Raw genomic sequence first — 13,224 nt, forward strand, 5'->3', positions numbered from 1 at the left:
TTTTATAGTAACATTACAGAAGAAATATTGCATTTAATAATGGTAATGATTTCACACGTACATAGCTCCTTTCACCTAAAAGTATCCTGAAACTATTTTACATGGGAAAAAAAATATAAAACTATACCCATCACTAAAATGATTACCTCCTTTTATGAAAATTAGAATTGTAATCATGCATAAGTAAAAAGTAAAACTATTGCTATCTATCAAGATATTTTTGAATAGTTCAGTGCAAGTTTTATTTTTAAATAATTGGATTATATAATAAACACCTGAAGACAATCAAGGGACTTTGTTCTGCAAGGCGATTTACTCTGTAATCATACAATTTTGCCTTGCTCTACACAGCTGGATTTTTCACTTATAAGTATTCCCCAATTAGGAAGGACTTGACCTGTGGAAGAACTGAACAGGCAGTAGTTGTTAGGAAGCCTGAGAAGAGAACCTCAGCTCTCCTGTTGTGAGAAGCTGAAAGGGGAAGGGAGAGTGTGAAGGCCAACAGCGCTTTGGTCTCCAGTTGGAATACCAGAGGAGTGTCAGACAGAGAAAATTACCGTCTCTTATTAAACTATGCAGAGAGAAACATCTTTTCTTATTGTGATTCAGATTCATCTAACAGTTATTGGATGCCTACCATGTGCCAAGCACTGTGCCAAATGCTTTCACATTCACCATTTTATTTAATTCTCATAACCACATGGATAACCCGGTTTTGCAAATGAAAGGACTACAGCTCAGAAAGGTTATAATACCCAAGGTCACATAGCTAGAAGACAGTATAGAGTGACATGACCCTTATGTATTATAGGCATGTATTCCTCCATAATACTTGTATGTTATGTTACAGTTATTTTATTCCTATGTTTAATTAGCATCATACTTTTTGAGCTTTCTGTGTCTTGCAGATTATGTAAGAACCGTAGGAGTTAATCATAGTTCAAAAGGGAAATCCTCTCGATGCCCTCTCCCAAATGAGGAAGAGCCCTGGCAGTGGTCCATTTGTCTGTTGGTTGGTGCTCTTGGTGCTGTTGCTGTTGCTGTGTTTGCCATAGCTTCTTGGCAGCCCACATCACCACTGATGATTCCCTTGCATTCGTCATCTGACTGGCTCTACTGGTCTGTGCTTAAGGAAAATCTTTCTGGCTCCAGTTCTTAGCTCAGTCTTGCAAGCTGACATGGGCTTTGAAAGAGGGATATTAGAGCTCTACAGAGAAACAAAACCTATGTGAATGGGGGAGGGGAGGGGAACTGAGGGGAGAAGGAGAGATTAATTGATTTACTTAAAGGAATCAGCTCATGGATTGTAGAAACTTGGTGAGTCTAAAAGGCCCAAAGCCCCAAATTACTGGATTCTCAGTTAAATTAAATTCCAAGCCATCACACTGTTCTCATTTCCTTGCTCTAAGCCAATACCATGTATTGGAGGTTTTTGAAAGCAACTGAGTTCAAGAGATATCAGGAGTTGTAGGATAGGGTTCAACTGCAAACAGCAAAGACCCAAATTAACATTTTTTTGAACAAGCTACAAGTTTATTTTTCATGTAAAAGTCTGAAGGTAGGTAGTCCAGGGTTCATATGGCACTCTGTATTGTCAGAGATTCAGGCTCCTTCTGTCGTCCTTGGTGCATGGCTTTCATTCCTAGTGTCATATTAAAGTTGAAGATGACCAATGCGGTGCCAGCCTTCATGTTTTCATTACAGGTCACAGAAAGGAGGAAAAAGAAGGGCAAACTCATTTGCATGGATCATTTCCACTATTATCTCATTGGCCAGATTTGTTCACTGAGCCCTACCTAGCTGCAAGGAAGACTGGAAAATAGTCGTTATTTTGGGCAGCCGTATGCCTCAGTCAAAAATCAGGGATTCCAGTATCAGAAAAAGGAAGGAATGGATATTGGCAGATAGTTGGCAGTCTCTGACACAAAGAGTTTATAAAAGTATTAAAAGATATTAATATATGGACAAATCAGGACATTGAAATGCAGTCATTTTGATACATTTGATGCATTCTTAACAAAGCAGGCAAAATTACCTTTTAAAAAAAATGTTATTTCCCTGCTCCGAACACTCCATGGGCTCTCCAAATAAAGAGCTAACAGTATCCTATAAGGCCAATGTTATCTCTGCCCGCTCCATTACCCTTCTATCTGCATGCCTACTACATTCCTTCCCTCCTGTTCATCTATTCATCTACTCTCGTTGTTCCTTCCTCACACCTGCAGGGCCTTCTCATTCTGCTTACTCTTGGATATTGTATGGCTAACTCCCTTGCCTCTTTTAAACATTTGTCCAGATATTGCCACCTCAGTGAGACTTGTACTGACAAACCTATTTAAAATTGCAATTCCCTCCACCTCCATACTCCCAATCTACCTTCCTGATCATTTTTTTCCATAGCATTTATCTCCTAATATCTTCAACAATTTGCTTGTTTCTTATGTTTAATGTTTATCATCTGCCCCTACTAGGATGTAAGTTTCAAAAGGGCACAATATTTTTTCTGCTTTATTCACTGAGAAATTCTAAGTGTCTAGAGCAATGCCAAGTGCCTTGTAGGTGCTCAATAAATAATCTGTGCATGAGTGAATGAATGCTTTTATTTTAGAATAGCAGTAAAAAGGTTAAAAGTGGTATTTTTTTTTTTAACCTTGCAAGTTATATCCTTCCCTTAGTAGTGGTATGTCATGTTACCCTCCTTATCATGCATGGTAGGATACATCAGAGATGAGACCTTGTAGCTATTTTTGTCAACATTGTGAGTGGGTGACTATACCCTAGAAAGAACCCTATAACATTCTTTGATATTATTTATTATGGGCATATTGTTTTGGTCTTAAGAAAATTTGGGTTGTGTGTGGCATTACTCAAGATTTCTAGGTTGCAAATAAGAGAATCCCAACTCAAACTAGCTTAAGGAAGACAAAAAGTCTGTTGGCTCATATACCCAGGAAACTCAAGAGATGCTGGTTGTTTTTAATAGCTGGTTTTAGGGACTCAGATGTTGTTATCAGGAATCTCTCTCACTTCTTAATCTCTCTCCATCTCTCACTTTTGCTTTCATCTGTTTTGGCTTTATTCTCAATGGTGGAGGTTTACATTGTTCTTAAAGCTAGTAGAATAGAGCACTTCTTTGGTTTCTTCATTGGAACTCTGATTTAGCAATTGCTGTGTCTGGGGAAGGCACTTTGACTAGTCTCAGACACACTCATGTCCCTGCCTGGAAAGCAAGGCCACATAATTTACAGTCCCAGCAGAATCAGGAGGAAGGGAGGGTCCAAAAAGGAAAGGATGAAGAGAAGACCCCCCCCCCCCAAAAAAAAGCATTATGCTACACTTTCCAATAACATAGTCCTCATGTTAAGTTTTGTATAATAAGCAGCTTTCTATCAAACTACAAAAATTAAAATGGTTTGCAACAAATTATCATTTTTTTCCTTTCTTAAATAGGATTATACCAAAAACAGATGTATGATTGTGTCTTCATTCAGCTTCATTCAGACTCTCATCTCTGTTCATTTCTAATGAGATTTCACATTTAGCAACTGCTGCCCAGCCTCACTTTATAACCCAGGAGGATTTCACATTTCAAATTAAATAACATTTGTCCTCATTTTTAGCTGAAAATGGCAAAAAGAGAGACAGAAGATCACAGAGCAGCACTTTCTCAGTCTCCTTTATCACCCTGGAGTAAAGCCACGGAGGTATCACAGCAGAGCAACTCTGAAGGCACCTACAGTGGGGATACTGTTCACCCGACTTACAAACATGTGTCAAATGATGTACCAAGGTAAGAATATTATGTCAGCAGCTTCAACTGAATTCTGAAGGGGATAAAAGTGCTTCTCGCAAGTTATCCATGTAAACGCTCAAGATTTGGTGGAGATTATGATGTCAGTAATAACTCGGAGATGTGATGGGCTATGAAGGTGGTTGTCTGAGTTAGAGTCCTTCGATGTTTCCTGTTTTATGGGAAGTAAAAAGATAGGTGAGGCAATGAACGAAAATTATCCCTGGAGCTTGACTTGGAAAGGTAGCATAATGATAATAACAGTAATGGCAGAGCAGATAAGAGGTACTATGTGCCAGTTAACCTTCAGTGTATTTATTTAGTTCTCAAAACAAGCCTGGGAGGAATATAAGGTAGATAGTATTTTAAACATCTCCATTTCACCTATGAGGAAAAAAAGACCTTGGGAAAGTTAATTAACTTAACCAAGACCTCACAGTTGGTAAGTAGAGAAGGTATGGTTTGAATCCAAATGGACTAACTCCGTAACCAGAACCCTTCACTATTATATTTTACCACAATTTTCAGAAATATAAAGCAGAGGAGATAGAAGTGTTTTTTTTTTTCTTCTCTATTTTAAAATGAAAGAATGAAAAAGTATCTGTCAGGTATTGATAAACTATTGGCTGGCTAATTGTGATCCCATTGTCTTTATGTTAAATAGAAAATGTAGACTATAAGAGCATTAAAGATTGTATTTGTAAATTGGAGATTATGTTAATCTCCTTGTAGAAATGCTAGGTCATATTTATATCTTAGAACGGTTGGATTGTTTTTGTATGTGTCACTAAGCTTAGATAAAAGTGAAATCCAGACTTTCAGCTAATCTTTGTTTTGCCTTATTCCTCTGAGTTATGAGTGCGTACTGTATTTGCAGTGTGTAAGATCATTTACACAGTGTACTAGCTATATAGCTAGATAATTTTTTAGAAAACCATTATCCTGTAGTTATATTGTAGAGACATATATTACTCTTGATAGTGTTTTTCCCAATAAGACAATGGGAAAAAATTCTAAATAAGATTTTTAAGAATTTCCTGATACAAATGCCAATGCTAATATCATGTGTATTTGCACATTTTTTATTGCCTTCAGAATTTATTTTTACCAGTTTTCCTTTTCAAAATAGTACTACATTCACTTTTGTTCCAACTATCTTTTGTGCAATTTTAGATTTTTTTTTTTCTGTTAAAGCTAACTGTAATTTCACTTACTCAGGTTTGTTTCTGCTTTTTTTCTCATTTTCTTTCTTTGATTCTGAATCTCTTTAACTACTTTTGTCATTTAAAAAAATTTTTTTCTTTCTTGTGAGACCTTCCTATTGTCTGTTTTTGAGTTTGTTTCTGTATGCTTCTATTTCTTTGTCTGAATCATAATGTCTTTTCTGTGACTATTGCCTATTACCATCAACTTTGATTATGATGTACCTAGAAAATTAAGTAACCCTCCTCTTGGCAATCTAATGGAAAGTCAAAGACAATGCCCAGAGGTCTTTTATTTTCATGAGAAATAAAATGAGTTTCAACTTGAAAAGGGTCAAGTTCATGAAGGCTAATGATAATCAAAGATCCGTTGGTATTAATATGATTATGAGAGAGAGGCAATTTTCTCTATGAGTAAAGACATTTTCACCCTGATTGAGGTTAAAACTTCTCTTGTCTCATTCTTGTTTTCCTTGGCACCTTTCTTCTACCATCTTTGTGCTCTTTTTATGAGAAATAATTATTAAAATGTAGTCAATTTGTATTTCTTTACTTATATCACAGATTGTGCTTTTCTTCACTAAATAACACATTGTGCATTTAATAAAATATGCCCACCTATATTAAATCCATTCATTACAACTGTACAGTAATCAGTCACTTTATTCTCATGTTACCGTGTTTCCCCGAAAATAAGACCTAGCTGGACAGTCAGCTCTAATGCGTCTTTTGAAGCAAAAATTAATATAAGACCAGTTTTATTTTACTATAAGACCAGGTATAATATAATATAATATAATATCCGGTCTTATTTTAATTTTTGCTCCAAAAACGCATTAAAGCCGATTGTCTGGCTAGCTCTTATTTTCAGGGAAACATGGTATTATTATCTAATGCTATTAATTTACTCTTTATTCTATTTACAGCATCCACTCTTCTTTTCTCTCTTTCTTGTATTCTTTCAATATTTTCCTCTATCACTTTATGCTACATTTGTTTGTAATAGAGTGAAAACTGCTGTGCCAGAATCCTTCTAACAAGAAAACTAATCACCAACAGTGTAAATGAGTTCAACACATTGTGCCAAAGGTCTCATTCTCCCATGTTATGACTTACCACCAGGAGGTCAAATGACTGCAAAGTCTAGCCCCATTCCTGTGGCAACTTCCAGGAAAGCAGCACAATGGAAAACTTTTCCTACCCAGCTGTAGTCTGATGTATCCCAGGTGACCTGGAACAGGGAATCAGCCTTTGAGACATAGAGGGAAGAATCAGTTATTCTTAGTAACAGTACCTAGGGGCTGTTCTGCCATATTTATAGAAGGTATCTCTGAATGTTAAGTGGAAGATTTCCAAATTAAAATTACATTTTAAAATTAAGAGAATGTTGTAAACAATTAATATCTCTCAGATGTGCAATATTTTGTTTTAATGATTTTTAGCTGATGATCTAAGGATGTAATTTCAGGGTTTTTAGAATACAAAGGTATAGTATTTTTTTTATCCGGCTCATAACTAAGTGTATTACCAATTCTTAATTCCCTAAGGGGGCAAATTATTTTTTAATACACTAAATTAAGACTTCAATTACTTTTAAGAGTGAATTACCAAAGATTTTATGTTACAGATTATTTGTGTTGCTTTTTCATAGACAGATCTTGCTTTCAAGGAGACTAATTGCGATTAATTTACTCACTTTTTATGTCATCTTATTATCTTGGATATTTTTAATTGCAATGAGTCTTTGAAATGTAAACATTGGGTGAATTTGCCTTTTCTAGGAACAATTTAAATTTAGTAATTTCATCATTCCAAAGATGAACTGTCAGTTCCCATCATGGACTAGGTGGCAGAAGGGAGTGAGGGGGAGACAGCAGTAGTGAATGAAGCAATGCGACACCTCCATTGTTCTCAGCCTCTGGTACCCAACAAATTGCACTTCCCCTAGTTCACAGTTTTTTTCAAATTTTTTCTTCAAGCTTTAAAAAAAAAATCTCTACAGGTCTAAACATTAATATATATTTTCCTTTAAAAATGTTAAAGACTAGTAATTTCTTTTTGAAAATTTAAATTTCCTCTGGAAAATTCATATGTAATATCTATACCTTCCCCCAATTTTAGGTTTAAGATGTACCTTATTTTTATTCCTTTTTACTTGGGCACAAGCAGAAGTATTCTTTTCTTCCTTTGGGTGGGATGACTTACACCCTAATACTATACAAATTTTAGAAATTGTTCTTTTTGTTTATAATTTCCTCCTACAAAAGCAAATAAGTTCAATTTTACAAACATTCAATATCTCCTGTAGAGTATATACTCATATATAGTTTGACCATAATACATTGGTTGTTATTCAGTTACTGAGTTGTAAGTAAAAATTTGACATACTATATGGTATGAAATAACTGAAAATTGCTCTGCAATTGAGATGCCCTTACCAAGAGTTCTAGACCAAACTAGAATTATAGTTTCTTCTGGTGTTGAAAATAAAATATGAAGGAATTGTTCACTTTTATTATTATCACTTTTATTATTGACCTTCTATGATGTTTAAATGATATTTAATATAACAATTATAGAAAGTTATTTATATCTTTAGAGATTATTTGTTCCCTCAAGTTGGGGAAGTTTCATGAACACTTTGTGCTTTGTGTACTCCAGAGATTTTATGCAAGCTTACATTCACCGAGCAGAAGTGGGCTTATTTCTTTTATTGGTTGCATTCCAGTATTTTAAGCTGGTGATTTATTATTGAATGTACTTTGAGTCATTTTCCTTTATGTTTACATTTTCTTATTTGTATTTATTCCAATTAGAGAGTTTAATTACCATTAGAATGGTAATAGGATAAAGATAAGTTTTACAAATGACAATATTAAAAAAAAACCCATAACTTTTCAGGAAGGCTTAAATGCCATAAGAATATAAAGCAAGAAATATATGCTTGTCAAATATATAGTATAAATAAATAATTTAGATGAAAATGGTTCACTACATTTAACAAAGAGACTACCAAATAATGACGGGCTAAAGAATGGTTGTTAGATTTGATGTACTTCATTGTATATTGTAAGTAATTGCTATCCATAAAAATTCTATGGCTTTTGTATAAAAAAAAAGAGACATTTTGACAGGCAACAGTGGTATGAAGTGACAGCAAGTACAAATCCTTGGCAACTGTCATTATCCTGCTGTTGAATTCACATCCAAATTGTGTGATAACTTAGACCTGCATGTTTGTTATTGAGCCATGATGTGTCAAAGTAGCCACACTTCCTACTTATGAATAGAATTATTAGCTACCTGCAGAATTCTGTCATAGAAATCTAAACTCACCAAAAATGTTTAGTGTTTCAAAAAGGTGGGAAGTAATGAATTCTGTGTCATTTTATGCTTATGCTGATATTTCTGTTGAAATGCTATTTATTAAGGTAGAATTTTTAGAAGATACCATATTCATTTATATTTTAGCCCATTATGAAATTACTCAAAATTTGTAAAGATTTCAAATAAAACTACTAGTAAAGCAAACATGATTAGAAAGCTCATTGTATAAGTTTGACTACTATTAGAAAGTAACAGAAAACGCAACTGAAAGTGACTTTAAAACTGAGGAACTAACACAACAAGGTCTTCAGAAGCAGGGCGATTCTAGGGTTAAAGTCAGTGGTTCAGCAGTGTTATCAAAGAGTGTGGCTTCGTACCTTTCCCACTGCCATCCTTGTAATATTGGCTAGATCCTAGGGTTTGACACTTCCTGCCCACAAAATGGCTCGTCACATACTCACTCAACAATGTCTGATAAAGAAGATGGATGTTTGATCACTTACATCTCTTTTTCATTATGGAAAAAAAAAAACACCTTTCCCCAGAAGACTTCTCCCTCATGTCCCACTGGCCAAAATTGGATCACAAGCTGATTCCTTAATTAACCTGCAAGGGGCAAGGGAAGTGGAATTACCATCATTGGTGTTAGGCCACTGAGGAGTCACCCACTGGAGCTGATCAGGGGATACCTTCCATAGGCATATAAAGAAGATGAATCCTCAAACATAACTGGCTCTTTGAGGCGGCCAGGTGGATCAGTTGGTTAGAGGGGGAGCTCTGAATTATAGGGTTGCCGGTTCGATTCCCACTTGGGCCAGTGGGAATCCTGCGCCCTTTGCAACTAGATTGAAGACAATGAGCTGCTGCTGAGCTTCCTGAGGGGCCGCAGGATGGCTCAGTTGGTTAGAGCGTGAACTCTCAACAACAAGGTTGCCGGCTCAATTCCCGCATGGGATGGTGGGCTGCGCCCCCTGCAACTCAAGATTGAAAACAGCAACTGGACTTGGAGCTGAGCTGCGCCCTCCACAACTAGACTGAAGGACAATGACTTGGAGCTGATGGGCCCTGGAGAAACACACTGTTCCCCAATAAAATAAAATAAAACACACACACACACACACACACACACACACACACATATAACTGACTCTTTTTATCTAAGATGCCAAAAATCGGAGGAATGACTATTAGATATAATTAGTATTACCCAATATAACTCTAGGCTTGAGCAATATTATGTTTCTTAAATTACATTTGTTTCTTGTCAGTGGCATTTTTGTGACACTTTTGCACGATGTTGTAATTATAAAAGAATATTCCTATATCAATCACTGGTTGATTTCCGGTGGAAGTGTAAAATATGTAAAACAAGGGTCTTACCTTTGCAGAACGGGATACAAAATCATCTGAAATCACATAACAAATCACAAAGCAAACATATCAACATACAAAACAGTGTATTAGTTCAGACACAGGACCTGAAGGAATGATTGGGAATAGGATTGACTAGAATCTGGTGGGGTTAACTCCTCTCACGTGTCTTAGCAGCTTGTACAGTTTTGTTCCAACCTTCTCTATACCCCTGACTCCTGAATGTCACCCTTAGTAGCCAGGACTTTTTCTTCACAGCACTAATCATAGTCAGTAATGGTAAATTTATAGTGGGACTATTTGTTTAACATTTTCTCTTCCACTAGACAATTATTGTTATGAAAGAGGGTTCTAGAAAATTTAAGCATTGAGTTCAAGTTAACATTTATTAAATATTTATTGAAAGATGTACAATGATGGCTATAGATTAGTTGAGTAAACACCATTCGCAAAGAGTCACACAGGTTAGAACTCCGGAAGCAAGGTGGTGCAGTTGCAGCTGAGGGATGTTACAGGGGCGATGAGCGACATCACCTGGTTATTGATTATTATTAGATCGACAAGCATGAATTTATTAGGCATTTTCCTCAAATGCTATAAAAAGCCACTAAAATTCACTAATGCCATCAAAGCAAAGGCAATTAGAAGAAAAATTGCTTTTGTCAAAACTCGAGTCATACTCTTAAATCTCATCGTGGTCTATTTATCTGCTTTTTCTATACTTCTCCCTGAGCATATTTTCTTATACTTGTAAACCTTACATCTTGACTTGGTTGTTGCCTTGTGAAGCAAAAATTGTAAATTAGATGTAATGAAAAATCACAGAGAGTAAAGCATAATTAAATACTAGAGCTAGGGATATCATAGGGCTTGTAAATCCCACACTGTATAAGCTCTGTCCCTGATAACCTGTTTGATTATAGTAGAAAGCCAGTAAGATGAGGTGTATAGTATCGTTTGAGAAAAGGATAAATGCTTAGTTAATCTCTTCATGTGCCTGTGTAATTCTGTGATTTATCATATCCATTGCAACATGTAGAAGTTGTTTAAAAGATTTATTTACCTAAAGTTTGATAATTTTTAATTAACTGATAGTCTTTGTCCATTATGCTTTAAGGTTAAATTTTGACATGTTTTAATTCATCTTCCTCTAAGCACACATAAAATCCTTAAATATTTATATAGTTTATATACATATAACCCATAACCACATTTGTTTTATCTTTTTTATGATCTAATTTCTAATAAAATATTCAAATTGCTAAAAGAAATAATCTTTTTTCAATAACTTACAATAAACTCACTGAGCAGTAAAGTAGCTTATGTTTTTTAAAAGAAACATACCAGAACATTCACATCCAAGTGAATGCTTCCCCCCACCATTCTTTAAAATGTCCACTTTAGGAAGGAGTTTATTCTAATAATAATGCATTATAATCTCAAAGCATTTTTTTTTTAGTTCCACTTTGGATTCTCCCATCAGAATCTGTGGCAAATTCTCTTAAATATTCTCAGTATTGAATGATGAAAATTACATTGGACAATTCCTTAGACAATGACAATTATGCGTACTTAAGTAATTACATTAGAATTTTCCAGAAAATAATATATTTGCATCTAAATTTGATATAAAAAGTGGATAATAAAACCTGGGTAATTGTATAGCTAGGATAGTGTGCAGAAATTTAATATGGTTCCCAAAATTCCCACCCCCTGGTATATATGCCTGGTAATTCCCTCCTGTTGAGTGTGGGTGGGATTGTGAATATGATAGAATGTCACTCCTGTGATTAAGTTACATTATATGGCAAAGGAGACTTTTGCAGATTTAGTTAAGGTACATTTATTTTTCAGTTGATCAAATGGGCAATTATCCTTGATGGGCCTAACCTAATCAGATCAACTCTTAAATGAGAGTTTAGAGGTCAGAGACAGAAAATTCAGAGAGGTGAGTTCCTGCTAGCTTCAAAGATGATAGTCATTATGAGTTCTGTAGCTATAAGAAACTAAATTCTGGCAAAACCTGAATGAACTTGGAAGAAGACCCTGAGCATCAGTGGAGACTGCGGCCCCAGTTGGCACCTTCATTTCAGCATTTTGAAATCCTGAGCAGAAGGTCCAGCTAAGCATTGCCCAGATTCCTGGTACATGAAACTGTGCAATAATAAATAGTGCTGTTTTAAGCCACTAAGTTTATGGTAATTTGTGGCACAGCAATAGAAAACTAATATCGATAGATAAATACATGATTGATTTATTGATAGATTGATAGATAGGTCGATAGATATTTTTTAAGAAGGTGTATTTCTGAAGTAATGTGATTGATGTTTTCGTGTCAACCTAATATAGTGGATTTCAGGCTGGAAAAAAAATGCTCTTATATTAGTGGTAAAAGAAGAACTAATACAATGATGAAGTGGGTATTTGAAAGAAATTGAGGTCTAGCATTTTAGATGGTGGGGAATAATGATTGAGATATAGTGGTTCCTGCTATCAAATCTACCCGGGCAGATGTCAGTGCACAGGAAGGAAGTACATTCCTAAATATGAGGGTAGCATAGAAATCGTACTGAAGAAGGAAATACTAAAAGTGTGTATATGAAATATGTACAGATATAATGAAGGCTTTACCATAGAGACATAGCATAGACTTTCAGGACAAGATAATAAGACTGACATAAAATATTAAAAATAAAATCTGTGTTATAAAATTAGCCCAGGTTCCAGAATGTCACAGAAAGCCTCAATAGTGAGGACAAAGGAAGGTTATTTTTAGGATAAAGGACCGTTTCCTAAAAGAGTTGGTTTGGAATTCACAGACTCTTTGGGACTCTGCCTACAACTTGAGCTGCTTCAGCGTCCAGGTGACTTAGTAGAGGGTAGGGTTGGAGAGGTAGGTGTCTCTTCTCCCACCCCTGCGCTGAACTCTTACGGCTTCCCAAGCTCTGGGATCTGTGGAAGCACCTTCACATGGACCTCACTGTTTTTATGATGGGCGGTGGCAGCAGCGAAGTCGTGAGAGGAAATAGCTGTGACTCCCACCAACATTTTCATGGGGACTTGGGGGACAGTTAGGAATTGATAATGCACCATCTTAGGGACTCAGAAAATAAACGGGGAGGATTTTGATGGGCAAATGAAGTCCTGTATTGTAATAATGAAATTATCATGCAGGCAGTTATTTGCTCACCTTGAAGATTGGCACTAAAAAAGACAGTCCTACCTTGTAATCCACATCCCTTTGGGCCAGCACTGAAAGCAAATTGTTGGGCCCAATGGTTCAAAGACTGGGCTTACGATTGCAGTATTATATTCTTTTGTTTATAATTAGAAGTGAATGACTAATATTGAAATAATCAAAAGAATCAGAATAGCCTTTGAGTATTTGTTAAATTTAAAAACATTCGGTAGGAATTTAAATTGTGTGATGTATTTTAGTGAGTACTTTTTCAGGCAATCAATATATAGTGTCTCTGTTTATCTCAGTGTACTAGATAGGCCATGCAAGCTCCTGCTAATTGTGTTTTCCTTCTT

General features: G+C 35.6%; 1 protein-coding gene across 1 annotated transcript in view; it reads left to right on the forward strand.

The window, feature by feature from the left end:
• Nucleotides 1-13,224, forward strand: part of DCDC1 (doublecortin domain containing 1) — a 382,228-nt gene that overhangs the window by 18,731 nt on the left and 350,273 nt on the right. The window contains exon 3 of the mRNA XM_033119858.1: nucleotides 3,621-3,790. Within this exon, the coding sequence (XP_032975749.1) occupies nucleotides 3,627-3,790 (164 nt within the window). The 5' untranslated portion in view covers nucleotides 3,621-3,626. The remainder of the gene's footprint in view (nucleotides 1-3,620; nucleotides 3,791-13,224) is intronic.

This window comes from Rhinolophus ferrumequinum, chromosome 11 (genome assembly GCF_004115265.2).
Source record: "Rhinolophus ferrumequinum isolate MPI-CBG mRhiFer1 chromosome 11, mRhiFer1_v1.p, whole genome shotgun sequence".
NCBI classification, from domain to species: domain Eukaryota; kingdom Metazoa; phylum Chordata; class Mammalia; order Chiroptera; family Rhinolophidae; genus Rhinolophus; species Rhinolophus ferrumequinum.